Source organism: Bubalus kerabau, chromosome 1 (assembly GCF_029407905.1).
Source record: "Bubalus kerabau isolate K-KA32 ecotype Philippines breed swamp buffalo chromosome 1, PCC_UOA_SB_1v2, whole genome shotgun sequence".
Taxonomy (NCBI): domain Eukaryota; kingdom Metazoa; phylum Chordata; class Mammalia; order Artiodactyla; family Bovidae; genus Bubalus; species Bubalus kerabau.
The window spans coordinates 10,540,252-10,567,504 of record NC_073624.1 but is presented as its reverse complement, the minus strand read 5'-3'; the positions used below and the strand labels follow the sequence as shown (position 1 = coordinate 10,567,504).

The window sequence follows — 27,253 nt, the reverse complement described above, 5'->3', positions numbered from 1 at the left end:
TGCAGTCACCATCTGCAGTGATTTTGGAGCCCCCAAAAATAAAGTCTGCCACTGTTTCCATTGTTTCCCCATCTATTTCCCATGAAGTGATGGGACCAGATGCCATGATCTTCGTTTTCTGAATGTTGAGCTTTAAGCCAACTTTTTCACTCTCCACTTTCACTTTCATCAAGAGGCTTTTTAGTTCCTCTTCACTTTCTGCCATAAGGGTGGTGTCATCTGCATATCTGAGGTTATTGAGATTTCTCCCAGCAATCTTGATTCCAGCTTGTGCTTCTTCCAGCCCAGCGTTTCTCATGATGTACTCTGCATATAAGTTAAATAAGCAGGGTGACAATATACAGCCTTGACGTACTCCTTTTCCTATTTGGAACCAGTCCGTTGTTCCATGACCAGTTCTAACTGTTGCTTCCTGACCTGCATACAGATTTCTCAAGAGGGAGGTCAGGTGATCTGGTATTCCCATCTTTTTCAGAATTTTCCACAGTTTGTTGTGATCCATACAGTCAAAGGCTTTGGCATAGTCAATAAAGCAGAAATAGATGTTTTTCTGGAACTCTCTTGCTTTTTCCATGATCCAGCGGATGTTGGCAATTTGATCTCTGGTTCCTCTGCCTTTTCTAAACCCAGCTTGAGCATCTGGAAGTTCACGGTTCACATATTGCTGAAGCCTGGCTTGGAGAATTTTGAGCATTACTTTACTAGTGTGTGAGATGAGTGCAATTGTGCAGTAGTTTGAGCATTCTTTGGCATTGCCTTTCTTTGGGATTGGAATGAAAACTGACCTTTTCCAGTCCTGTGGCCACTGCTGAGTTTTCCAAATTTGCTGGCATATTGAGTGCAGCACTTTCACAGCATCATCTTTCAGGATTTGAAATAGCTCAACTGGAATTCCATCACCTCCACTAGCTTTGTTCATAGTGATGCTTTCTGAGGCCCACTTGACTTCACATTCCAGGATGTCTGGCTCTAGATGAGTAATCACACCATTGTGATTATCGGAGTCATGAAGATCTTTTTTGCACAGTTCTTCTGTGTATTCTTGCCACCTCTTCTTAATATCTTCTGCTTCTGTTAGGTCTATACCATTTCGGTCCTTTTTCGAGCCCATCTTTGCATGAAATGTTCCCTTGGTATCTCTAATTTTCTTGAAGAGATCTCTAGTCTTTCCCATTCTGTTGTTTTCCTCTATTTCTTTTGCATTGATTGCTGAGGAAGGCTTTATCTCTTCTTGCTATTCTTTGGAACTCTGCATTCAGATGTTTGTATCTTTCCTTTTCTCCTTTGCTTTTCACCTCTCTTCTTTTCACAGTGATTTGTAAGGCCTCCCCAGACAGCCATTTTGCTTTTTTGCATTTCTTGTCCATGGGGATGGTCTTGATCCCTGTCTCCTGTACAATGTCATGAACCTCATTCCATAGTTCATCAGGCACTCTATCTATCAGATCTAGGCCCTTAAATCTATTTCTCACTTCCACTGCATAATCATAAGGGATTTGATTAAGGTCATACCTGAATGGTCTAGTGGTTTTCCCTACTTTCTTCAATTTCAGTCTGAATTTGGCAATAAGGAATTCATGATCTGAGCCACAGTCAGCTCCTGGTCTTGTTTTTGTTGACTGTATAGAGCTTCTCCATCTTTGGCCGCAAAGAATATAATCAATCTGATTTCGGTGTTGACCATCTGGTGATGTCCATGTGTAGAGTCTTCTCTTGTGTTGTTGGAAGAGGGTGTTTGCTATGACCAGTGCATTTTCTTGGCAAAACTCTATTAGTCTTCGCCCTGCTTCATTCCGTATTCCAAGGCCAAATTTGCCTGTTACTCCAGGTGTTTCTTGACTTCCTACTTTTGCATTCCAGTCCCCTATAATGAAAAGGACATCTTTTTTGGGTGTTAGTTCTAAAAGGTCTTATAGGTCTTCATAGAACCGTTCAACATCAGCTTCTTCAGAGTGTATATAGCCTTAAATCAATGTGGTAAGTGCGGTTACATTTTATTTCTGTAATAATCCATTTCAGTAATAAAAGAAACAAAGGAAAAGAGCTCTAAGCACATTTTATGTTACAGCTTTTATTGAGGAATGCAATAAACATATGTATCATTTTCCTGTACAATTTTAATGGCCTGTGGGGGAGAATCTTAAAAAAATCCCAGTCTGCTGAATGGTTGAGTTTAGGGGAAAAACTGACCCAGCACATGCCTCGCAACTCCCTGATGAGGTCACCGTGGTTCTGCAAGGTGAATCGAGGTCGCTTGCCAGGGCGACGGCCAAGCGGAACCGGAATCGCCAGATTCCGTTTCGGTCTCCGCTTTAACCCTCCGGAAGACCGAAGGCTTGAGTGGATACCATGGATCAGTTCCCCGACGGGCCGCCAGGGGGCGACGGACCCGGGTGACCCTGGAGACCGGGCTCCCTCCGGCCGCGGGTGGGAAAAAACAGATGAAGAGGGTCTGTGATGGAGAAACGGCAGAAAAGTCACCGAGCCTAGAAGTCTGTTCATTCCGCCCTCCTTGATTTCAGTCCAGCACCCGTCACTGTCTTTCGCTCACTGTTGCGCCTGGACCTTTCTAAAACAAAAGCCTGACTTTGTCATCACCACTCGTTGAAAGTCTTTAACGACACCCCCAGCATAGTTTACAAGAAAAAAAGCTAAACGCAGGAACTGCGTGATCTTGCCCCGGCCTATTTCCAGGCCAACAACCTCTGGAGCCGCATTAAACTATTTTGAATTATTTGAACTCATCATCCTCTTTCTATCCTGTGAATCCTGAAATGTTTGGTTCCCCTCACCTGGAGTACCTTTCCACTCCAGGTTTCCTGGGAGAATTCTGACTGTCTTTCAGCTAAATATCACCTTCTCTGTGAAACCTCCTGACAAGACACCCCCCACCCCCCACCCCGCAATCCCCTATCCCCGCCCCAGTTTAGGGTAGGGGGTCCCTCCTATGTTGCCATTATCCCTGGGCTTCCCCAGGGATAGGGGATGTAATATCTGGCCTTGTCTTTCTGTTTCGGCGCCTGTCCCAGAACAAGACGAATAAAGAGTGCATGAACGGATTGCAGAATGGATGCAGGAGATAGTACAGGGTTCAGGCTCTGCCACTTGTGTGATCTCAGACAAACTATCTGGTTCACGTTGTGAGAAATAGCAAATCATTAAACAATACTTTAAAACAGTGCTTGGAACACTGTAAGCACTCAAACGTCATTTTCACAGCGGCCAAGGTGCCATTGCCCTTTTAAGGACCCCCTCCCCACTTTTGCAGCTAAACGGAATATCCGCTCAGGGATCCGGAAGTGACTTCAGAGCCCCTCAGAAACATGGCCCCAGAACGTTCTTCCGGAAGCGGTCATAGGCATCTCCGTGACGCACGGCGATTTAGAGCGTCCCGCAGGGTTTCCATGGTGCAGCCCTCAGTCCCGAGTCCCTCGGCTTTCTCTTGTTCCCGAGCGCTCTGAACAAGGCAGGAGGCGAGTCGCTCTCGCGACATTAACGCCGCTTGGAGGGGTTGGGAAAACAGATGACGCTCTAGGCAAGCCCGTCTTCATCTCTATGGTGCCGAATGCTCTGGCGCGCCGCTCCAGCTCGTCGGGACGGACGTTGCCCCTTTAATCGGCGGAGGGCGGTGCCAAGGAGGTCCCGCGAGAGCGGCGGGGGGCGGGGGGCGGTGCCGAGGCTGGGGGCCTGTGGCCGATGGAGCCCGCGATGGAGCCGGAGACTCTGGAGGCGCGAATCAGTGAGTGTCCGGGAGGGGCGCGGGCCGGACCGGAACCGGAACCGGGGGCATTAGGCGGTCCCCTTCCCGACGGGGGCGGGGTACAGGGCGCCCCCTCCTCACGCTCCGCCCCCGGCCCGGTAAGGGGCGGTGTCCCCAAACCCATACCTCAGACCCTGGGGTGAAGAAGGGAGACTCCCACCAGCTGCATGGACCCGCAGTGGGATCGAGTGCCACCCATCCTTCCGATTCCTGGGCCTCGACCCCCGGGGCCGAGTGAGCTGCCCCCAGCTCGGCGCCCAGGACTCCCGGGATGGAGAGTGCAGCTTACAACCTCCTCGGGCCCAGACTTATCCGCGGAGCGGACACCCAAGTCATTCCCTGGACCCCGGGAGGGAGCAGGCGAGCGTCCCCGAGGGCTGCACCACACACCCAGGAGGGAGGGACCCTTAAAGCCCTGAATCCACTTTCTGGCGGTGCCTGATGGGACTCCCTCCTATCTGTTCCTTGAGCTTGCAACTCAGATTCGGTTGTTTCCCCACCCAGGAAGGTAGGACCCACTAACCCATGGAACTCCAAGTTCTGGCCACATAGAAACCCCTGAACTCCACAGGCTTGGGAGGGTCCCCGTCTCAAACTCCAGAAGTAATTTCAAGTTCTGTATCACTACCCTTAGTCCAGTCCCTCAGATTTCTGCACCGCCACCACAAACTCTTTTCCTGCCTCTCACCGAGTTTGCTCCAAAGGCCCGTGCATCCCTCCCTGTGTCTCCTCAGACCCAGCTCCCCACTCCTTCGGCTTCTGAGTGTTGGCCCCTCACATGGTCCACCTGACCTCCCTATCTCACACTGCAGAAGATCCTCGCCTCTCGTAACCCACTCTGGACTCTGGTCCTCAGAGCACGGCTTGCTTCTCCCTGGACTAGTGACAGCTGTCTTCCTTTCCACTCACCTCTGCACCAGGGCTGCAGGGAAGCCTCTGGGTCAACCCTCAGCTCAGCCCTTTGGTCCCAGGCACACCAGGGAGCCGCACAGAGTGATTTGGAATTATGGACAACCCCTTTTAAGCCAGTCTTGTGCAGCGTTGAATCTGGAGGTTGGTCTCAGAACCACACCTTCTCCAGGGATGTTTCACAGTCAGTCTGGCCAGTGGAGGGGGCGGGCATGGAAAGGAAGCACTCAGCGGCCATCGAGACGGTTCTGGAATGCCACAAGTGTCTAGGTCTCCACAATCACCTGGGGGTGGGGGATGGTCAGGGCCCTGACGGACAGATCTGACCAGAAGCAGGCCTTGAGCCATGGGTGATACAGAATGGTGTCAGGTTTAGCAACAGTGGACGATTTCTGAGAGGCCAAGGAGTTTGATCTGAGCAGGAGGCTGGACTCTGAGAGACTGGAGCTGAGGGTGTTTTCTCTTTTTCTTCCTGTTGGTGCCATGGCAAAATTGTAAGCTCTTTCCTTGCAGTGATTGGGGCTGACAGTAGCCTTTGTTGGGTAAAATATGACATCGTCACCACTGTAGAGTGACAAAGTGGAGTCGCATCCTGTTGTGAAACACCTCCTTCCCTGGGTGTTCTGCCCTGAGGCCTGCTGGGGGAAGTGCTCCCCCCAGGTAGAGCTAAGAGGGCTAGGAGTTGAGGGCCAGGCCCAGAGAGGTTGGTCAGATCTCCTTGGACCCAGAGGCCCTTGCTCTGAACCAGATGCAGAGATGTCCCGTGATGCCACTGCTTCATCCTCCCTGGCTTCTGACTTAGGAGCAGACTCTGGAACTCACTCAGACTCACGTGTCTCTTGACACTTAAAGAGACTTCCTGTTTTAGGTTCCCCCAGCTGGGTGTCACTGAGTAGGCAATATCCAGCCCCATGCTATCTTTCTAACTGCAGACTGATGTTACCCAGGCTCCGTCCCTGTTGCAGGACTGGGAGGCAGAGTTGATGGGAGCGGGGAGGCAGCTATTTCTGGCATTCCTGAGTGGTCAGCAGGGGCTTCGTTTCTCCCAGGGACTGGAGGGCTCTGCAGGGCTCCAAGAACAGAGACGTGTGCACAGGGAAAATGCTTCATTGAGGTCTCTGCTCAGCTGGACCTCTGAGGGCCATCCCAGAGAGCAGCAACCCCCACTAACACACACACGCTGTCTATACCGTCTCTCTGCTCTGAGTTTCTTTTCCATTTTTTTTTTAATGATCTGTTTTTCCTAACAGCATCTGCAGCGGTGTGCAGCACCCTGTTTGGTGGCTTGTCTGAGCAGTCAGTGTTTCCTATGCTGAGCTGTTGAGTTCCAGGAGGATGGGGGTTGTGTTCCCTGCCGCAGCCCCACACTCAAAATATTTATTGAATAAATATGAATTGAATGATTGGTTGCCAGGCTCTTGAGACCCTAGGGCACCAGGCCTTCCGCCACAGCACAGGACCCCAAATAGGCAGGCGCCACACGCCGAGTCCCCAGCCTGCCCCTGGCCACAGCTCCTGTGTCCCACCTCCTGGGCTGTTCCCTCCACAGCCCCCGCTCAGTTCTCATGCTGGGGCGGAACTGACCGGGACAGGCTGGGAGGTGACAAGAGATCCAGCTCTGGCTGCCCCCGCCGCTCCCCCTGGGTGGAGTATGTTGTTATCCCAAATCATTCCTTATTTTGCCGCAACTTTACAAATGGGGAAATGGAGGTTCGGGAAAGTTATGTGACTGACTTAATAGTTTTTTGTGGTTTTTTGGTTGTTTTTTCATTTTATTGCAGTACAGTTGATTTACAGCGCTGTGTTCATTTCTGCTGTACGGCACAGTGACTCAGTCCTACACATATATACATTATTTTTTATATTCCTTTTCCTTATGGTTTATCCCGGGATATTGAATGTGGTTTCCTGTGTTCTACAATAGGATCATGTTTATCTTTAATTGTTGTTTGACCGACACTGAGGGGGGTCAGGCGGTTCTGTCTGGCCTTGTTTACCACCCCTTCCTGTTGGCCCTTTCCTAGCCACTACCCACTCTGGATTTGAATTCCCCCAGAACCTCTCCCTGCCAGCCTGCCACCAAGCCCATGTTCATTCACTCATTTACTGGGGGGAGACCGACGTGTACGTAAACGGCTTCGATGCGATGCAGTAGCAGACTTGGGCCTGCGATGAGGGTCAGGTCTGGGGGGACACAGGCGCAAACTGCCTTGGCAGTTAGATAGGGAGGAGGCATACCTGAGCTGTGCTCCTTATCACGCCCCTCATGCCTTGCCCTGGGCTATTATCCACGGCTCTTCTCACATGCAGCCCTTGAGCTGTTCCAAGTCATGTCATCCCCAGCCTGGTACTCCCTCTTGTGCTGCCCCTCCGGGCAGCCTCCCCTGAGTCCCCTCCCCTGGTTCCCAGTTCCCATGACCCTTTTGTCTCCCTCCGTCACCGTGTACTGAGAACCTAGCTGCCCTTGGCCCACTTCCCAGCTGCGAAGCTCCTTGTGTTTGGAACTATGGCTGTTTTTCCCATACCTCTAGCTCTCCTCTGAGAGTGAATTCTGTGAGAGTGTGGTTAGACAGGCGGAGAGGCTTACAGCAGAAGTGACTGTAAGGGAGCAGCTCCTGAGCACTCTCTCAACGTGGGGCCCTTTGGGGAGAGGCTGTGAGGGGAAACCAGTGGCCAGCAGGACCTCTGCTCTGACCTGACGGACGTCAGTGCTGGGGTCTTGGGGCCGTTGGGGCAGGGAGTCAAGGAGAGGCCTTTCCGTGTGCTCAGTCGTACCCCAGGGCAGGAGCTGAAAGGGGCAGGGGTATCCTTTCGCCAGGTTACACTAGCCCTCTGTTCTCCTCCAGACAGAGCCACAAACCCCCTGAACAAGGAGCTGAACTGGGCCAGCATCAACGGCTTCTGTGAGCAGCTCAACGAGGACTTTGAGGGGTAGGTGACTTCCCTGTCCTTTGCTCACGTGCTCAGCACCTGCCATGCACCCTCCAGACCCAGCCTTGAGCAGACATGAGGGTGCATTGAGACCCGGTTTGCATTCTTAATGAGCTCCCAGATTAATGATGGCATCAGGCACTCTGTGCCTGGACCCATTTTACTGGACCCATTTTACAGGTGAAGAAACTGAGGCTCAGGGAACTCAGCAGTTGCCCTAAGATCTCACAGACCTGACGAGGCTCAAGGCTGCCTGACTCGTGCCCAGGCTTGTTTGGGGAGGACCTGCTGGAGAACTGCATGCTCCCCAGTTGGGGTACCCTCTGCTCAAGGCAGAGCCTGAACTGCCCGCATGAAACCCACATGGTGTGCTTGTCAAAACTGTCCGTTGGTGGTGCGTCCAGGCTTGGACTAGACCACTCAGCAGGGACCTTGAGGGGGACATTGTTAGCGGGCTCCCAGGTAGTGCTGAAGTTGGGAGCACAGCCCAGCGTGCTTCACCTCCGCTGCACCCCCCACAAGTGCAGGCGCTCCACTCAGGATGCCTTGTGACCATGACGTGCGTGGTCCCCAGACCAGCTGCTCGGGCCCAAGTCCCATCCCTTCAGTTAGGGGGTTGCCTGGGTGAGTACTGGATGCCTCTGACCCTCCATCTCTGCGACTGTAAAGTGGGGGTGATAGTGCTGCCTGCTTCAGGGGGCTCTTAGGAGCTTAGGCAGGAAAATGGAGGTGAGTCGCCTTGCACATGAAGCACTCGGTACGTGTTAGCTGTTGCTGTCACTGGTGACAGTTAGGATCTGGTAGGTGATGTCACATTCTCCCAGCAGAATGTTCTGGGCACATTGTCGCGTTCTGCTCCCTGGCTGGGCCCCTGTAGACCGTGGGCATGTCTGTGTTAGGATCGGGTAGGTGATGTCACCATTCTCCCAGCAGAATGTTCTGGGCACATTGTTGTGCTCTGCTCCCTGGCTGGGCCCCTGCCTCGGTACTTGTCTGTACAGCCACCCAAGGATACGCAGGTCATAGTTCTCAGTAAAGCCAGCCAAGGAGCTGAGCTCGTGCCTTTCAAAGGTTGCCGCCCTGCGCGCCCTGCCTGGCCCTGCTCTGTTGTGCCAGAGTCTCTGGCCCCAGTCAATCCGAAGAGGGAGTTGGGCCTTTGCGCATGCCCTGCAGGAGCCTCTGCAGACTACAGGTCCGGGGGGAAGAGTGGCAGCACTCTCAGGGTGCCTGGGGCTCTGTGACTAGTCTGGCTCTTTGCTCTTCCTTTCCCCCAGGCCTCCACTTGCCACCCGGCTGTTGGCCCACAAGATCCAGTCCCCGCAGGAGTGGGAGGCAGTCCAGGCCCTGACGGTGAGGAGAAGGAGAAACACAGTACCATCTGTCTCCTGACCATGTGGATGGCACCAGGGGTGGGGGGGGCGGGGACTGAGGTTTTTGGGGTCCCATCAGACTCCTCTTTAGAGCCCAAGGGAATTGTGCCAAGATGGCCTAGAATAAGGGTGTGTGCCAGCCTTTGAGCGCCCCATGGCAACCAGTGAACCAGTGGGCTGGCATCCCACCCCAGACCCTGCACAGTTAGGCCTCTTGCAGGGAGGAAGCCCTCGGTCATCTGGTCCGGGGATTCCCAGCTCCAGCTGTCCCTCAGATCTTCTGGAGGCTGAATCAGGGCCCCACTCCAGACCTGCTGACCAGAACACCTGTAGTACGTGCATCCAGGAATCTCCGTGTTTATAGAGCTCCCGGATGCATTGCGGGACCTGCCAAGGCCAGCCTGTTGATGGCCTCCGGACACAGGACACCAGGCACCCTTTTAATAGTTCGGTGTTTGTTTTAACATGTTAGGGTTTCGGTGTTTTTTTTTCCTCTCCTCACATGTTAGTTCTCACATATGCATGGCTTAGGATGAGGCTGAGGTTGATGGTGCCTATTTACGTTTCCAAAAAACCATCAAAGGAAAATAGTGAGAAAGTAATTTACAAGTGGTACTCAGATGTGGCCAGGCCATGGAGGGACTAAGTTCGTGATGTGAGTTGGGTGTCACCAGGCTCTCAGAGTGGCCCGGCCCTGTCTTCCAGGGGTGGTGATCAATCTCAGGGGTCTCTGAACCTCAGAATGCTTTTTTTTCCTCAAGTCATTTTCTCCCTTCTCACTGCTGGTCTCTGGACTTCTGGGCCCTGGCTGAGGTGTGGGAGAGAGGCTGCCTCCTCTGACCCTCCCAGGGGCCCCCGTACCTCACACCTTCCCCCCCAGGTGCTGGAAACATGCATGAAGAGCTGCGGCAAAAGGTTCCACGACGAGGTGGGCAAGTTCCGCTTCCTCAATGAGCTTATCAAGGTCGTGTCTCCCAAGGTGGGTGCCTCTATCGTATGCTCAGACTTGTGCTGTCATGGGGGGTTGAACAGCGAGGATCCCAGATCGAGAGAGGAGGGTGACTGCCCTCCTCCTGACCCAGCACACAGACCCTTTCTCAAGGTCCCCTTCACACAGCTGAATCCAGGACAGCTGGGCTTCTAGGAAGAATGTTCCAGGCTGCCCGGTGGCTGGCTGACTCGGGAGCAGCTCGGCACTTAGGGAGGAATGACTGTAATGAAAGAACAGCTTCCCCAGTGCGGGCTGCTCGGGTCTGAGCCCTCTCCCTGCAGACCTACCCGTGGCAGGTCTGGGCACCAGGGTGGGGTGCCCTGGTGCCCCCCCAGGTGTCTAGTGGAGGGTCTCCCTGTCCCCACTTCAAAAAGCGGGCTCCTGAAGCCTCAGATCTGAGGCCCCAGAGTCCTCCTGTAGGGCACGAACAGGTTTGGTGCCCCTTGTTGGGTATGTGAGAGCCCACCCCTTTCGCCCGTCCTCTCAGGCCCGTCCCTTGGCCCGAGGAGCTGAATGACCTAGCAGCTGTTCTCAGGAGTTGATCAGTGTGAAAGGTAGTTCCCTCAGCCGAGTGTACTGCTGGGAAACTGAACGGGGCCTGGGGCCAAACGGTCCCACACCTGCTCCTTCCCTGGCCAGCCAGGAGCCTAGTGGCTCCTCCTCCCTGAGGTCACAAGGTTAGGGTTCCACGAGCCAACTGTGAGTAGATGCTGGGCTCTGGGCCTTTCAGCTCTGCGTCCCCACGTGGTCTCACTGCTGTCACCTTACTGAACAGGTGGGGGACTAGGATGCCCAGGGCCGGCTCAGCTTGGGAGCAGCAGGGCCTGGAGCTCTGCCGGGCTGGTCAGGTGGGACATGAGAGTCCTGTAGGCTGAGGTTTCGGAGGGAGTCCTGGGGAGGCAGCCAGGTTGGGGTTGGGGTTGGGGTTGGGGTTGGGGCTGCAGTGAGTGAGGCCAGCCAATGCAAAGCCTCCTCTCCCCTCGGTCCCTGAAGTACCTGGGTTCTCGGACATCAGAGAAGGTGAAGAACAAGATCCTGGAGCTTCTCTACAGCTGGACGGTTGGCCTCCCTGAGGAGGTGAAGATTGCAGAGGCCTACCAGATGCTGAAGAAGCAGGGTGAGGCCCCAGAGGTGGGGGTGACCACCCTTTCTGCTCTGCCCTGGGGCTCCAGCAGCTTCAGGGCCCTGTCAGCAAGATCATGGGTGTGCCCTTTAACTGCTCAAGACCACAGAGTCAGTGGGGCCTCTTTATGGCTCTGCCTGAGGCCAAATGGGCTGCAGAGAAGATGGGTTTGAGTCAGCCTTCCCCTCAGAGAGTGGCCCCCCGGGGAATGGTCTCAAAATAGAGGCTCCTAAGTACGCCCTCTGCTGGCTGCTGCTTGGCGTGGTAGTTCAGGAGCAGGCCTTGACCCGGAAAGGCAGCACCAGCTGCTGGAGAAAGCCTGCCTCCACGCTCCCTCCTACCCTGGCCTGCCCCGATACCCTGGCCTGCCCCGATACCCTGCCCCGCCCCAGCCCCGAGACAGACAGTCTCCCCACTGCAGGAATCGTGAAGGCCGACCCCAAGCTGCCAGATGACGCCGCCTTTCCCGTTCCTCCACCTCGGCCGAAGAATGTGATCTTTGAAGATGAGGAGAAATCCAAGGTGAGGCTTCAGGGAGGGCCAGAGGAGGACCCCAGGCCCCTTGAGGGTCGGCGGATCCCAGCCCGTGGCGGCGCTGTCCCTGGATCAGAGGCTCGCACTGAGCACGGCTGCGTGGCGGGTCCAGGCACCAGGTGTTAAGCCCTTACGTGTGCTGATGCTGCCCGCGTGGTGCCCTGCGCTTAGTACACACGCGCCTGAGCCTGGCGGCCGGGGGTTGGTCTGCGGGCATTTCATAGGCTGATCAGCAGGTTGCCTGTCTTTATGTCTGTGACTCTCAGCAGTAATTTCGCTAGCCTTTTGTTAAAGAAGCATGTGCTCATGGGCAAGAACTTAAAACAGCCCAGAGGTAAGATTAAAAAAAAAACTCCTCTCTACCCAGTCTAGTCCCAGAGGGTAAATGCTGTTGAGTTTCCTGTACTTCCTTCCAGAAGAATTCTCTAGCAACATTAATGTAATTTTTCGCACCATTTGTGGAGAACTTATTTCCGCTGGGCACTGTGGAAAGCACTTATGTGCGTGTGTCACTTGTCCCACGGCCACCACATAAGATTAAGATGTTAGTAGATTCTTTAAAAAAAAACAACAACATAGGATTCATTTATTTTATTTCATTGGCCTCTCAGCATGTGGCATCTTAGCTCCCTGACCAGGGATCGAACCCACACCCCGTGCAGCAGGAGAGTGGCGTCTTAGCCCCTGGACGGCCAGGGAAGTCCCCACTGTCAGTAGGTCCTTGCCGCCCCATCGAGAGCTTAGTGACTTATTCATGTCCCACCTCCAGGAAAAGGAGCCAGCATAGGACCCCAGGCCCAGAGAGTGCCGTCACAGCGGGTCCCTCTCTCTCCACAGATGCTGGCCCGCCTGCTGAAGAGCTCCCATCCTGAGGACCTCCGAGCAGCCAACAAACTCATCAAGGAGATGGTGCAGGAGGTAATAGCCAAGCCCAGGGCTCAAGGAGGTGGCGGGAGGGGATGTTGAGCTGGGCCACCGAGGGGAGCTGTGTATATGTGTGGAACTCTGCAGTGACCCAGCTAAAGGGCCGTGACAGCACAGAAAGGGCTGACTGAGTCAGGGGGCCCTGTGGGCAGAGCCAGGGTCAGTAAGTGCAGAAGAAAGCATTTCCCAGCAGCCAAGCTGACCAGTGCTGGCTTCTGTGAGACTGACTACCTCTTCTATAAAAGTTAGAAAGAAATTAGCTCTTACTGTACTTAAGATAGAGTATGTATACAGAGAAGGAAGAATATACGTGTATTTCATAAGGACGTATACCTGTGTTGGGGGTGCATGCTGAAATCTTTTTTATTGATAAGAGTAAGTCATCAAAAGAATGCAGTCCAGACACACAGAGGCAGATGTTCTGTGCTATCTTAGGGTAAGCTGTGTGCTCTGACAACCCAGAGAAAGTCAGGGCAGCCTCTTTCAAGGAGGGCGACTGTATCAGACAGCACAGCACAAGCCCACCTTTCATTCCACAAGGAAGAAGCGTGCGGGGTGAGCAGAGCGGGTGCGGGATAGCAGGGTCCCTTCTGCAGCAGCCTTTCAAGGCCATGAGCTCCCCCCACTTGCCACACACCGACAGACACCTCACGGGGTCCTGGCACTAGTTTCTCTGTTGGTGACCACTCAGGTTCCCTTTCCCTCTCAAGTACAGGCATCTCCTTTCAAGGGACAGAGGGAGCGGGAGGGTCGTGTAGAACCACAGGTGTGGATCTAGGCCCCGGGCCTCCAGCATCACCTGGCAAATGTGTTGGACTCAAAGATCCCTGGGCCACCCCTGGAGATCCTGATGAGCTTGTGCGTCTAGGGCGTTGGCGAGAGGAGAGGAAAAGTGAACACAGGGTGGGCCAGGGGCTTCTTGGACCAGAGTGCCCTGTCCGGGCCCCGAGGGGCTCTTCGCAGGGGCTGATCCCACACCCAGCGGGCGCCCTCCAGGGTGGTGGGTGGCAGCATCCTGGCTCAGGTCCGGGCCTGACCCGGGCTCTCCGGGGCTGTTTGCCAATGCCTCCCCAGGACCAGAAGCGAATGGAGAAGATCTCGAAGCGGGCGAGCGCCATCGAGGAGGTGAACAACAACGTGAAGCTGCTGACCGAGATGGTGATGAACCACAGCCAGGGCGGAGCAGCAGCCCGGAGCAGCGAGGACCTCATGAAGGTGCACCCCCCCGCCACCCGGCCTCCCCACCCCCACCCCAGTGCCCCCCGCCGGCCTGACCTGCTCGCCCTGCCGCCCCCAGGAATTGTACCAGCGCTGTGAGCGCATGCGGCCCACCCTTTTCCGACTGGCCAGTGACACGGAGGACAATGACGAGGCCTTAGGTGAGCTGCAGTTAGAAGGAGCTACCACTAGGGGCCCCCCCCTCCCTTCTCCAGCAGTGATCTTGGGTTTCTCCACTTTGAGGAAGAAGGAAGCGAAGCTGAGGGGCTGACCCTGAGAAAGGATGGGCCAAGCTCCCCCTTGGCAGACATCTCGTTTACTGCCTGTAAGCTGCACAGGAGGGGGAATTGTTCCTTTTTCACAGCTGGGGTTCAGGGAGGGAAGTGGCCTGTCCAGATCATCAGAGTGGTGGCAGAGCCAGGGAGGACCGGAGGCTCTCCGTCCGGACACTGCCTCCTGGTAAGGGTGAGCTTGAAATCAAGAGCAAGTCCCTCAGGCCTGAGAGCCTCCACGGCTGGGCCCCGTGGCCACACGGAAGGGTCTCATCCTTGTTCTGTGCCACCACACGAGCCACGCCTCCCCGGCAGTGGTCCGGGTACCATCTCAGCCCCCATTCATGGCATTCCCTGAGCGCCTCCCACGTGCCAAGTTCCTGGTGCAGCCAGGAGGCTCGCCCCTCAGGTCCCCCTCAGCCCTGGCCCCGGAGGACCTGGCTTGCGGCAGACGCTGTTCTAGGCCCGGGGCTATGGCAGTGACCAAAGTAAACAGAGCCAAATCCCCCAGGAGCTCTTATCCCATGAGACAGGAGCCTGAGGGTGTGAGCCTGGCAGTTTGTTGGGCGGCAGTAAGGGGCATGGAGAAGAGCAGGGAAGGAACTGGGGTGTGGGGCTGGGGGTGAGGGAGGGCCTCCCTGAGGTGACGTGGGTAAAGACTGGAAAGCAGGAAAGGGTGAAGCCATGTGGAGATCCAGGGGTTTCCAGACAGCAGGGCCGGTGTGGGGGCCTGGAGGCCAGGGCCCGCGTCTGTGTTGAGGGGCTGGCAGGGGGCAGCCCGGAGGCTGGATGAGGGTCACAAGGTGCCTGAGGCAGAGGAGTCAGTATGGGCTGTCCCCAAGCCCCGCGCCCCTCCCACGAGGCTTGGGATGCATGTGGGGCATCCTCCCCACCTCCCCCGGAGGCCCCCACAGTCCTTCAGCCCAGCCCTTCCCCTCCTGCCTGTTCCAGCGGAGATCCTGCAAGCCAATGACAACCTTACCCAGGTCATCAACCTGTACAAGCAGCTGGTGCGGGGCGAGGAGGTCAACGGCGACGCCACCGCTGCCTCTATCCCCGGTGAGGAGGTGGCGGGAGAGCTGGGAGGGCCCACCGGCCAGAATCCAGGGTGGGGCGCTGGTCCCAGAGCTCAGTGGCCCCTTAAGATGGGGGAGGCCCCCACTGGGAGAGCTGGGGGAGGAGTCTGTGCCAAGCCTGCAGCTGCAGGGGAGGAAGTCTGGATGCGGAGCAGAGGGGAGGGGGCTGAGGGTCTGGCAAGGACAGGCTGGGGAAAGAGGGCCTCCCTTTCATTTGACAAATCTGACGCCTGTTGTACGGGCCTGGATGACATCCCAAGGCTTAGTTTGATTATCAGAAGTGCACAGGGAGGGCTTGACACATAAACATTACAGCTCAGCTCCACTCCGGGTAAAGCGACAGCCAGGGGAGGCTAGAATGGGCCCTGTTGGGAGAGGTTAAGGGGGGCACTACCCGGAAACAGCAGAGTCTAAGAGGAGCCTTAAAGGACGAGAGGCAATCAGCCAACTACAAGGGAAGCAGGAAGTACGTTCTCTCCAGAAGGGACACCACATGCCAAAGAAGGGGCCTGGCAAGCAGATCCCAGGCAAGGGTGATGTGGCCAGGAGGGGAGCTTGCTGCTCCCCAACCCCAGGGACTCTGCATGTCCTCCGCCCGGGGCTGGCCTGACTCTCCTTCCCCACCCCAGGGAGCACCTCGGCCCTTCTGGACCTCTCAGGCCTGGATCTCCCTCCGACAGGCACCACCTACCCAGCTGTGCCCACCCGCCCTGGCGACCAGGCCAGCCCGGAGCAGCCCAGCACCTCGGTGTCCCTGCTTGATGATGAGCTCATGTCTCTGGGTGAGGAAGGGGCTGGGGCCGGGCCTGGAGCAGGGCAGGCTCAGCTGCAGGTGGGGTGTGATACCCTGGCACATAAGGCAGCTTTCAGAGTGTGGTCAGGTCAGACTGTTCCTCCTCCTCCTGTGAGTCCTCTGGAGAATGGGGGAGGGGCATCAGGGCCATTTCACAGCTGAGGAGGCTGATGCTCAGAGAAAGGAAGGAGATCCTGCCAGGTCCTACTGTCTGGGGTGAGGCTGGCCCCACCTCTGATAAGCCAGCCACACCTAGGCTCTGGTGGCCTAAGGGAAAACAAAGGGACTTCCCTACAGCAGGTTAGAGCCTAGAATTGGAGCTACCCAGGCAAAAATCAGCAATCTCCTCGCCCCTGAGAGGAAGAGGAGGGGAGCTCTAGGCTCTGAGCACCAAAAACTCCAGGGAAGCTGAGCTCTGTGACCCCCGCTAGTCCCAGACCAGGCCTGCAGTCACTACAGGAGGGGTCGGGGCTCCTGAGCCTGGCGGGGAAACGGGCTCACCCCTGGGGCAGAGCAGGGGCACCCAGCTGGGCACACAGTTTTCGAGTTCCCAACTTTCAGGGGCAGTCGCCCCATCTGAGAGCGTCGAAGCACGAGAGCCTAGTAGCCACCTCTTCACAGTGGCCCCGAAGTTGTGACAAAATAGAGGTAGGTGGTCGGGCTCTGTCACAGGAAACCTTACCCTGTCACGGGTCTCAGAGGATATGTTAGGAAAGTGACTTGGAAGCCGAGTCAGACTGAGTTCTCCCGAATTGGTTCTGAGGTAAAACCCACACCTGATGGACTCCAAGAAGTGACAGAAGGCCAGGGTCCCAGCAGGGACACCCCTGACACACCACGCTGCTGTCTTAGCCCCGCTCCCCTCAGCCCAGGACACAGTGAGGCCAGCACCCCTGGTTTACAGATGCCAGAACCAGGCTCCGAAAGCTGAGCCTCTTGCCCAAAGGGCCACGGGCTTTGGGTGAGACCCTCCGATTCGGAAGCCTCCCCGGGAGCCTCTCTGCTGCTCTGACTCGGCCATCAGCCAGGACAGGGAAGCGAGGACTTAGAGTGCGGAGGGGGACGAGGGGGACAGCGGACCAGGTCGAGGTCTCCTCTGCGGGCTGGTCAGCCAGCACCCCTTCCCTGGGAGGCTCTGACCACAGGGCGTCCCGAGGCCTGCATTGGAATCCCACCACCCGCCCCGTTTGCCTTTGGAGCCGGGGGAGACTCTGAGAGAACCGAGCCGAGCTGGGCGGCAGCTACCTGACCTGGTGGCGGGTCTGTGAGCCCAGCCCCCACCCCACCCCTAGCCAGTGGCTTCGGGGAAGCCACCTCCCTGTGAGAGGCTGTGTGTGCTCGGCACTTCCTGTCCCCGCTGTCACAGCAGAGCCCTGAGCCTCCAGCTTCCTCTGCTTGCTGCTCAAAGTGAAGAAAATGTGGGAACCAGAACCCGACGTGGCAGGGCAGCAGCCGCCCAGCTCCCCCCTGCTCGGGGCAGTGGAGGAAGCCTGGGACCACAAAGGGGGCTCGTCCTGAACGGTTCTCTGTGGCAGGAAGGGTGCGGGGTGGGGGTGGGGCAGGCAGCACAGGCTTCCCGTCTGCCAGGGAGGGTGTCCCAGTGCTTCTGTGTCTGAATTGTCCGATTCATTAGCGACAGAGGCAGATGCTGCTGTTGTCTCCGGAGGCGCAGGAAGGTTGTCACCAGCCCAGGGTCACAGCTGAGTGGCAGAGCTGTGTCTGAACGCCAGTCTTCAGGCCTTGCTCTGGTCACGTCCACACTCTGGGCTTTCCAGTGGTGTGACCGTGGGCAGGTTGCTTAACCCCTCTGAGCGCCTGCTTCCTCATCCCTAAGGGAGGTGTGAGAAGCCCACACCCACCTTTTAAGGTCGCCTGAGGATTGAGGCCCGTGTCTGCAGTGCCTGCCTCAAGGGTGTGGGAGCTGATAGTCTCCATTGTTGGCCTTGGTCTCAGGCGTGTCCAGACGAGGAGGCCCAGCAGTTGCGGCCTCCCTCACCTTTGCCCATCAGGTAGCACATCAGCCTGTTGTTCCATCACTTGAGTCATGTCCAACTCTGTGATTGCCCTTGGACTGCAGCACACCAAGCCTCACTGTCTTATTCACGCTTTGCTACAAACAAGACAGAGGTTAGACTGCCTGGTGACCTACTCCCCTCTACTGACCAGCAGTCAATGAGCAGGCCCTTCCAGAGGGACCACTGCCCTCTTTGCCCCCATCAGCCAACCTTTTGGCACATGCCAGGGCAGACAAGGCTTTTATGTCTGCCCTGGCCGCCATCTGCATGCTGTGCTCAGGGCCCCTGAGGCCCAGCCCAGGGTTGCTCAGTCTCGGTCAGGCTTGGGCCCAGCGCCCTTCTGATGCTCAGAGGGTATCTATCCGTCGAGTCAGTCATTGGACGGGCACAGGATGCTGATTCCTGCTGCCTGGATCTGTGAGAAAACGGACCTCACATAGTGTCTCCCACCCCCCACGCCAGCTCCCACCTGCCCACTGTCAAACGAAAGCGACCTCAACCCTGGCCTTAGTGGTTGAGTCGGCCTCAGAGCGGCAAGAGAGGAAGTGTGTTTGGGCCAGAGAATGGGCCCTTGGGATCTTCAGTTTCTGCTTTTCTCTGCTGAGACAGGGAGGGGGTTGTCCCCTTTGAGCTGAACCTCTTGGAAGAGGGGGTGCAGGGTGAAGGTGGAAGCCAGGAAACCCTGACCTGACCAGAGTCCCCCCCAGCTCTCTTGCCTCTGCTCACAAATCCAGCTCCTTTACCTCTCTCTCACCTCCTTGTAGGCCTCAGCGACCCCACACCCCTCTCTGGCTTGGATGGTGCTGGGTGGAATAGCTTCCAGGTAGGAGGGGTGGGGCAGGGCAGCTGGGACAGGCATCCTGAGGGGGCAGGGACGGGAGAGGTGGGCAGGAGGGCCCAGGGCATGGGCGGTGGGGGTGGGGGGCAGCCATCTCCGGATGGAGGGAGGTGGGTGGGCCTCTCCTCAACTTTCATCGCTTTTCCCTGAGGTCTCAGCCTTGGGTTTCCTTGGGTTGAGCTAGGGGCTCCCTGTTCCTTTCTTGTGACTCTGAGGTCCTTGAAATGGGATGTTTTCTCGTGTGGCCAGATCAGACTTGGCCACCAGTGGCCCTGGAGTCAGGGGCTCAGGCCTGTGGGGATGTCTGCACCTCTGCTGCTGCTTCCCCAGATGTCACCTGCCAGGAGGGGAGGGGGCCTCAGGGCAGCGCCAGGTGACCCAACACCTTTTCAGTGCAGCCTCACCGCCCTGCATCCTTTGTACACCCAACAGTCATCCGATGGCACGGAAGCCCCAGCCCCGACTCCGGCCCCCAGTGTGGACAGTCGGCCCCCAGCGCAGACACCCCCGCCTGCGAGCAGTGGTCTGGATGACCTCGACCTCCTGGGGAAGACCCTTCTGCAGCAGTCACTGCCCCCGGAGTCCCAGCAAGTGCGGTGGTGAGGGTCCGCCCTGCCCAGACCCTCCCCTGCCCCGGGCCAGCAAAAAGAGGCCCAGTGCTGGTTTGGTCAGTGAATGGCATGGCCAGAGCACCACCGCATGCCAAGTGCTGCTTGGGGCTCGAGGGACACAAGTGACCAGGGCAGGCGCAGGGCCCATCCGGCAGGGCATGGAACATATGAGAGAGGAGTCCATGCCCCACTCACACACCCTCCCCCAGGCCTGCCAGCCCCTGAGAAAGACCCAGAGGGCTGCCAGGAAGGAGGGCTCTGAACCCAAGTGGGTGGGGGAGCATGAGTTGCCTGCTCCAAGGCGAGGAGACCAAGGCCAGAGAGACAGGGTGTCTGAGCTAGCCGTCAGGGACCACGAGGACCCCAGCCGTTCCTGTGCCCCTCATCTTCTGGGCCCTGAAGATTCACCTCTCAGTGTACCATCCCCCCAATAAGGGAGAAGCAGCAGCCAGCCCCCCGGCTCACACTCCGGGACCTGCAGAATAAAAGCAGCTGCAGCTTGCCCAGCTCCAGTGCCACCGGCCTGCTCCACACCGTGTCCCCTGAGCCCCCCGGGCCTCCGCAGCAGCCCACGCCCACCGAGGTCTCGCTGGCCAACATCACTGTGCCTCTGGAGTCCATCAAACCCAGTGAGTAGGGCAGTGGCGCGGCTCCCTGCCTGCACCCCACTCCTCCCCCCACCTTGTGCTGTTGGAAGATAGATCGGGGGCAGCAGGTGGGAAGATGGGCTCCCCTCCCAGCCCTGCCCTCTGGGTAAGACGCTTCGCCTTCCTAGGACTCAGTTTCCTCATCAGTCCTGGAGTGTCACAGAACTGCATTCCAAACTCCAGGATGGGGAATTCCTTGGCAGTCCAGTGGTTACGGCTTGGCACTTTGACTGCCAAGGGCCCAGGTTTGATCTAAGATCCCACCAGCCATGCAGCATGGCCAAAAGAATAAATAAACTCCAGGGTGGCTCCAGGGGACTTCTCATGGGTGGCCCCTGCATCGCTCCCCGGGAAGGCAGGGCCAGGAAGTCTGGGGGTGGTCTCCCCAAGACCATAGGGATAAAGACCCAGGTCTGAGCCTGTGCTTCTGCCCAGGAGCAAAAGAGGGGCCACTTACAGCACCAGACTATGACCAGATAGAGGAAGACCAGCCAGGCTTCTCAGCGCTGTCCATCTTGTAAGCTCACGATGACAAGGGCAGTCCTTGGGAGCTGGTTAGTGGTGCCACTGTCTTAGCAGCCTGGGGGACCCTGAACTCAGAGACACAGAGTGACTGTGCCTGGGTCACACAGCGAGAACGTGCCCTCAGCTCCTGCACAGCCCTTCTACTCCAGCATGCCAGGAGCAGCCACACGGCACTGCGTGAGCCCGACTAGGACTCAGTTCCAGGGTGGGCGTCCTGCCTCCACCATCATGCTAGAAGTCCACCTGCCCATCTTGGCCCCAGACTATACCCCTGACTGCACTGCTGCCCAGGGTCAAGGCAGCACGCTGGGTCTGGGTCTTTTCATTCATTCCCAGCAGAGCAGTGGGCACCTGGGGTCAGCCGGGTGTGAGGGGCTGATCGGATGTGCCTGGGCTCAGGCTTGGCACCCCGCCTCCACCCCCTGCCCCCATCAATCTCTCCCCGTCTCCCCTGCCAGGCAGCATCTTGCCGGTGACCGTGTATGACCAGCATGGCTTCCGGGTCCTCTTCCACTTTGCGCGAGACCCGCTGCCTGGGCGCTCCGATGTGCTGGTGGTGGTGGTTTCCATGCTGAGCACCGCCCCCCAGCCCATCCGCAACATTGTTTTCCAGTCAGCGGTCCCCAAGGTGACATGGGTGTGCCTCTCCTCAAAGCAGGGTGATTTGGGGCTGGATGTGGAGTCAGCTCTCTGGAGCAGGGGGTAGAAGGGAACCCAAGGGCAGGGCCCTGGGGTCCTCAGGGTGGCACTCACAGGAGGCTGGCTTTGTTCCTGAGGGACTGGGGACAAGAAGCCAGGGCTGGCTGTCCCAATCTGCCCTCCGACCCTCCACAGGTCATGAAGGTGAAGCTTCAGCCACCCTCAGGCACGGAGCTGCCAGCGTTTAACCCCATCGTCCACCCCTCGGCCATCACGCAGGTCCTGCTCCTTGCCAACCCCCAGAAGGTGAGTGAGGGGCCCGGCTGTGACAGGGCGTGGCCATGGGGTGGGGGCAGCCTCTTCTCCCGCTCTGACCCTCTGTCTTCGCCATCTCTGCTTCAGGAGAAGGTTCGCCTCCGCTACAAGCTCCTCTTCACCATGGGCGACCAGACCTACAACGAGATGGGGGACGTGGACCAGTTCCCCCCACCAGAGACCTGGGGGAGCCTCTAGAACCGAGAAGGCTGGGGAGAGGAGGGGCCACGGGACTGGCTGCTGCCAAGCCTAGGTGGAGGCCATGGCAGCCTGGGTGTGTTCCCACGGCCATATTCCCCTGGGTCTGGTGCTTCTCCCCTCACCCCTGCAGCCCCCACCATCCTTGCCCCTCCCCTACGGAGCCAAACCCAGCAGGAGGCGGGCCTGGGTTTGCACTGGTGGGGACTGTCATCACAGGTGGGAGCCTGGAGCAGGGAGGGCCTACACGCCCCGGAAGGACTTGGGGTCATGGGGGAGAAGCATGGCTGTCGGGCAAGGGCCAGGGCCTCAGGCCTAGCCCGGACCCCAGCCTGGGGAGAGGTCCTCCCTGCCTGTCTCTTATGCCTTATGGGAAGGCCCAGCCATAACTCGGGGCCGGGCTGGAGCCGGGACCAGCTCAGGCCTCCTCCATAGGAACCGGGTGACTGTGGGGGTGACGCCTGCACCCCCAGCCCTTTGCACTCTCGGGTTTGTGGTTTGATTCTCTTAGCTTTTCTCTCTGAGTGGCCCTGTGGTCACCATCTCAGGGGGCCCAGTGCGGGGAGCCCCCCTACCTGTCCCCCACTCCTCCTGGGGATCTCACTCTACCCGCCTGGCCCCTTTGCTGTCAGGCCTCTGGGTGGGGGGGACTATGGGGGTCATGTGATGGCTGGCCCAAAGGTAATGCCCCAGGCGGTGGCCCCAGCTGGGGGCTCCCGGGCTCCTGGCCAAGGGAGGTCCTACACTGGAGTTCTTGCGTGTCTCTTTCATTCACTGGGCTTTGTTCACCCATCTATCCATGGGCAGAAGTGGGGTCGGTGCGTGAGTGAGAGCAGGAGTATTTATGGAAATAAAACGTCCTTTTTCCTGGACCAGCTGCTCTTGTGGCCCTTCTGAGAAAGAGGGAGTCAGGAAGGATCCAGGCGTGCGAGGTCCCCGGGGGCTGCCCCGCAGACTCCTCTGCCTCTCCTGGGAAATAAGGCCACGGTTCCCCTCCTCCCCGCTCCTGATCCCGGCACCGGAAGAGGCCCTGCTCGGGGGCCTGTGGCCACTGCTGAGTCACCAGAGAGAACCCGGGGGGCTGTGGGGGGCCCAGAGCCATCCCAGCTGGAAGCGAGTGGCTGCTTGGGCCTGCTAGGAGCCCCAGCTGCTGCAGACACTGAAGGGGAGGCCCCTGACCACTCACGACTTCCTCTTGCTGCGCTCAGCCCTGAAAGCACAGCTGCAGCGCGGCACCACCCGAGGCCCCTGCCTCAGCTTCTCCCTCTCGCCAGAGGCTGCTCCCAGGGCGCAGGCGCCACCAACCGCAGCCCCTTTCTGCAGGGGCCCCCTGCCATTCCCCGGGATAGCACATTCCCCCTGGGTTTTCGGGGTGTTTCTCTTCACTGGGAGGCTGGGGTCCCGGCCTGGGGCGTGGCTTAGAGACTGGCAGCTGAGGGAGCCAACCAACGTGCAGCAGAGCCATTGACAGGCATTCCGCCGGGGGCCTGCCCCTTGATAGGGAGCCCTCCGCGCTCCGCTCACAGACATCTGGGGAACCCTGCTCGCCACTTCTCTTTCCTAGAAGATGGTGGGAGTTCTGCTTTGAAGACACGAGTTTTCACTTTTGTGTAACCCAGTGTTTCCCAAGTCTGAATTTGGGCGCTGAACACCGTCCTGTAGATACTATTGGGAAGGGCTGGAGGCCAGTCCAGCCTGTGTACTCTTTTCCATCCAGCAAATGAGGGCTCTTCTCTGCGCCAGCCAACACTGGACACGCAGGGCAAGGGTTTCTCCACGGGGAGGGCGTGCTGTCGGTACAGGAGAGGGAGCAAGCCTCTGAGTCCGCATCTCCAGCTCCTCACAATCAGGAGCCTTCTGTCAGATCTGCTCCGTGTGACCACCATCCCACCTCTGGGCCTGCAGACACCCTGACCTCAGGCTGCTGGCTTCCTTCCTGTTCGCCTCCCTACTCTCTAGGCAGGAGTCTGCCTAAACACTTAAATGATGCCTCGGAAAGATAATCTCTCCTTGGAATGTTCTTATAAGAAGAATGTTATTCTTTTACATGAGACAAAACCCTGCTCCCTGTAGCATGCCCCTAGGGTCCCAGAAACTCCCTCTAGGAGCATGTGTTCCACAGGCCGTGGAAGGGTTGTTGTGGGCCTGGGCGCCAGCGTGACTGCCAGCTGGGAGCCTGGGAGCTCTGGCTGGCTGTGTGACTTTGAAGAAGGTGCTTCCTTCTCTGGCCTTTAGGTTCCTTGTTTGAAAAGGTGGGAGGGACCCAGTGAGCTGTAAGGCCCCTCTGAAGAATCCTTGGGCCAAAGGGCCCCCCCGGGTGTCGACTTGCAGTGACCACAGGGACAAGATCTGTTCAGTCTTTTAAACCACCCTTCCCTGATCCAGTCTACCCATCCAGCTGTCTGTCTGTCCATCCCGCCAAGTGCCTCCTGAACAGCCCCGTCCTCAGACCCCTGAGCCAGGAGCATGGCCACCAGAAGCTGGAGGTGGACAGGAGGTGCTCCACGAGCTTGCATCTGTCTGAGGGGCCAGAAGGGGTGCTCTAATCAGAGGAGAGGACCCTTTGCCTCCACCACCTGTTGTATCATCCCCAAATACAGGGTGTCAATCTAGACAGGTCCAGAGCCTCTGGAGCCCTCGGGCTGGGAGAGAGGAACACAAGAAAGTGTTCTCTGTCTCCTCAAGGATGACCCCCACCTCCACCCCAGGAGCAGTGGGACTTCCCACGCCTCAAAGCCACACTTCCACTTCTGTTTGTGCCGCTGGAGGCAGCTGCTTTCCTAAGAGCAAGCACAGGACACTGCTCATCCCTTCATAGCAGCCAAGAGAGACAGAGGCCGCCACTCGCCCAGAGAGCCTGTTTCTGCTGTTTCCTGATGCCCCTGCCCCCATCCTTCACAGGCCTCCTGGCAGGGTTCCAGGCCAGCAAGGTAGATAAGAGGGGAGCCGGCCTAACCTGGTGCTGCCTGAGGCCTGGAGCAAGCAGTCCCTCCCTCCAGCCCCGTGAAAGTAAGAAACTTGAGGCTCGGGGAGCTTATCCAGTGCCTGAGGGCACATGTTAGGGCCCAAGTGTGACCAGCAGTCCTGGGAAGTGACCACCCTGACTGCACATCACCACCCTCCTCACCCCCCGGCAGGTGCTGTCCCCCAGGGCCAGGGTTGAGGGCACACGCTCTCCAGGCTGTCAGGACTGTGGTGTGTCCCTGCCCCAGCTCCACCCAGGATTTCCTGGTAAGTCCTTTTGGCTTGAGGACGTTTTTGGAGCCACAGAAATGACTGCCACCCGCCTCGCTGCTTGGGGCAGAAGCCTCCACATGAAGGGCAGCACTGATCCGGCCACAAACACTGTCAAGTGTCTAAAAGGGGATGTTTTTGCTCGGTTCTGCGGCCCCACCGCTGACCCCTGCTACCACCACCTCGACGCCAGCCACTGGCCTCCCTGCCCACATCCTGCTGGAGCTTCAGCAGTGGGCGCTTCCCAGGCCGTTGCAGGTTTTTGCAGACAATCTGCACTGAAGCTGCTGGGCCTCCTGAAGCAGCCACGGGGATTAAGGCGGGAGGCGGGGGCGGGCAGGGCCCAGCATTTCTGGAGTCCAGGCAGTGCCATCTGGCGCAGCAGGAGAGCACGTGGCTGTTTTGGAGCCTGTCAGATTTGCTTCCTAACTTGGCTTCTACCATTTAGCCGGCCAGGGATGTGGGCCAGGAGCCTGGGTCTACTCACCTATAAAACCCCACGATCCCAACCTCACTGGAGAAGGTGCTAGAGTATCTGACAATAAGTGCCATTGTCCCCATGTAGCAGGACACAGAGGGCAAGGGGCAGCTGAGGCAGGAATGGGGGTTAAAGGATCTTTCCGTTCCTCACTTTGCAGGCTGAATAATAAACAGGGTCAGGCACTGTCTTAAGCATTTTACATATCAATTTATTTAACACAACACCCTATCAGGTAGATGCTATTGTTATCCTCAAGTGAGCAAGTGAACTGCCTCAGCTCAGGTCACCCTGCTAGTGAGAGACTGAGCCCAGCTAGCCAGCTCTGTCTACACCAGTAAGCTCTGTTCCTGCTATCTCTTTGGGCTGGAAATAAATGTCCATTGATGCAATGTCTTCACTTGCCATTCAAGTTAACTGTTTGTTGAGCTCCTGTGACTGTGCCACATTGTTCAGCCCCTGAATTCAGCGTGAGCCAGCCAAGACGCAGGCCCTCATCAGGAGGACACTCAGCAAGTCATTGGCTGGTGACCTCTGTGGTCCCACATATGCAGTTCTAAAACTATGATCTCAACATTCACTGATTGAAACCTCGGTGTCTGAAAGTCTCTGATGACAACATCCTTCAAAGGAACAGCTTATGCTCCAACTACAAGGGCTTCAAACCTTTATATGAGTGTTGATGATCTGAGTGTGCTCAGGCTTAATTATATCCTAAAATATACCCCTTACCCAGCTAAGAGGTATGGCAGTGCCACCCAGGCTGGACACAGAGGAGCCAGGTGCCCTTCCTGCAAAGGCTCTTAGGTTTGGTTGGAGGGGAGTCTGAAGCCCAGAGGGGCGGCCCAGAGTTCAGGCGGCCTGATTATGGGGCTCAGTTGTCTCCACAGCAGCTGCTGCTACAGTCCACATGGACTGAACTCTCCTTAAGCTGGAGCTGGGGGCTCAGGCTCAGGCAAAACTAGGAAGGACAGAGGTACAAGCCAGGACTTGCCCTCAAGGCCCTTCAGAACAGCTGGGGAAGTGATCAAGTCCAGGCCAGTATGGTCTGGGCCAAAGGCAAGGCTGGAACAGGGTGGGGACCCCACGTAGCCTGGAAGTTTCCCAGATGCCAGGCCGTGGCACCTGCTGTCACGTTGCTGCCTCAGGAGTCTTCTGTTTCCTGATTCTGCACGCAGCTGGTTGCGACAACTGCAGAGACAGGGGAAACTGAGTCACCGTGAAGTCCAGTGGCGAAGGTGGAGAGGCTAGAACTAGAACCCAGACATTGCAAAGAGCAGCCCCACATCTTAAGAAGCCAAGTCTACATTGGACCCTGATGTCTCTTTCCATCAAGGCATTCATCAAGCCCCACCTTCCTCAAGAATCCTCTCCTGGGGGGCCTTCCAGCTGGGAGAAGGGAAGTGGGCAAGGAAACCTAGCCTGGGATTGATCCTGTCATCCTGGCCTGAGCCTTTGATCGAACAACCTCCCAACTTCTGGCCAGGATTCCACATTCAGCTTCCCTTTGCAGCCCCTCCACACCCCGCTAGGGCCTGCCTGCTCTCCCTTTGAAGAGTGGAGGGGCAGCCAGTGTCCAGCGCACGCCCACTGTGTGCCAGGGCCCATGCTGGGCACTGGGAATGTGTTAAGATGTCCAAATCGGAGGCTCTACTCTCAGAAGCCCCCAGTCTGCCAACTCATACACAGCAGTAGGTGCTCGAGTAACCCTCAAAGTGAACTGGAGCTCTAACGAGGCAAAGAGCAGTGAGTGAACCAGGACTCTACCTCAGGCCCCCCCGCCCCCCACCCTCGGAGCTCCTGATGTCCAAGGGGTGCAGAGGTTCAGAGTAAGGAGAGCCTGCTGCTACTG

The 27,253-nt window shown here is 57.4% G+C and overlaps 1 protein-coding gene across 2 annotated transcripts; it reads left to right on the top strand.

The window, feature by feature from the left end:
- The first annotated feature begins 3,339 nt into the window (after nt 1-3,339).
- Nucleotides 3,340-22,561, top strand: GGA1 (golgi associated, gamma adaptin ear containing, ARF binding protein 1). 2 transcript variants are annotated; one of them, XM_055567215.1, is made up of 17 exons: nt 3,340-3,739; nt 7,516-7,600; nt 8,875-8,950; nt 9,851-9,949; nt 10,955-11,078; nt 11,506-11,606; nt 12,456-12,536; nt 13,617-13,757; nt 13,840-13,921; nt 14,984-15,091; nt 15,789-15,890; nt 18,681-18,739; nt 19,187-19,353; nt 19,801-19,994; nt 20,996-21,165; nt 21,372-21,482; nt 21,579-22,561. In XM_055567215.1, exons 1-17 carry the CDS (start codon nt 3,697-3,699, stop codon nt 21,687-21,689), a joined length of 1,854 nt encoding a protein of 617 aa, XP_055423190.1. In that variant the 5' UTR covers nt 3,340-3,696; the 3' UTR covers nt 21,690-22,561. The 2 variants fall into 2 exon arrangements, with proteins under 2 accessions (XP_055423190.1, XP_055423182.1); XM_055567207.1 differs by having other exon boundaries at nt 3,341-3,739; nt 15,738-15,890.
- The last annotated feature ends 4,692 nt before the right edge of the window (nt 22,562-27,253 follow it).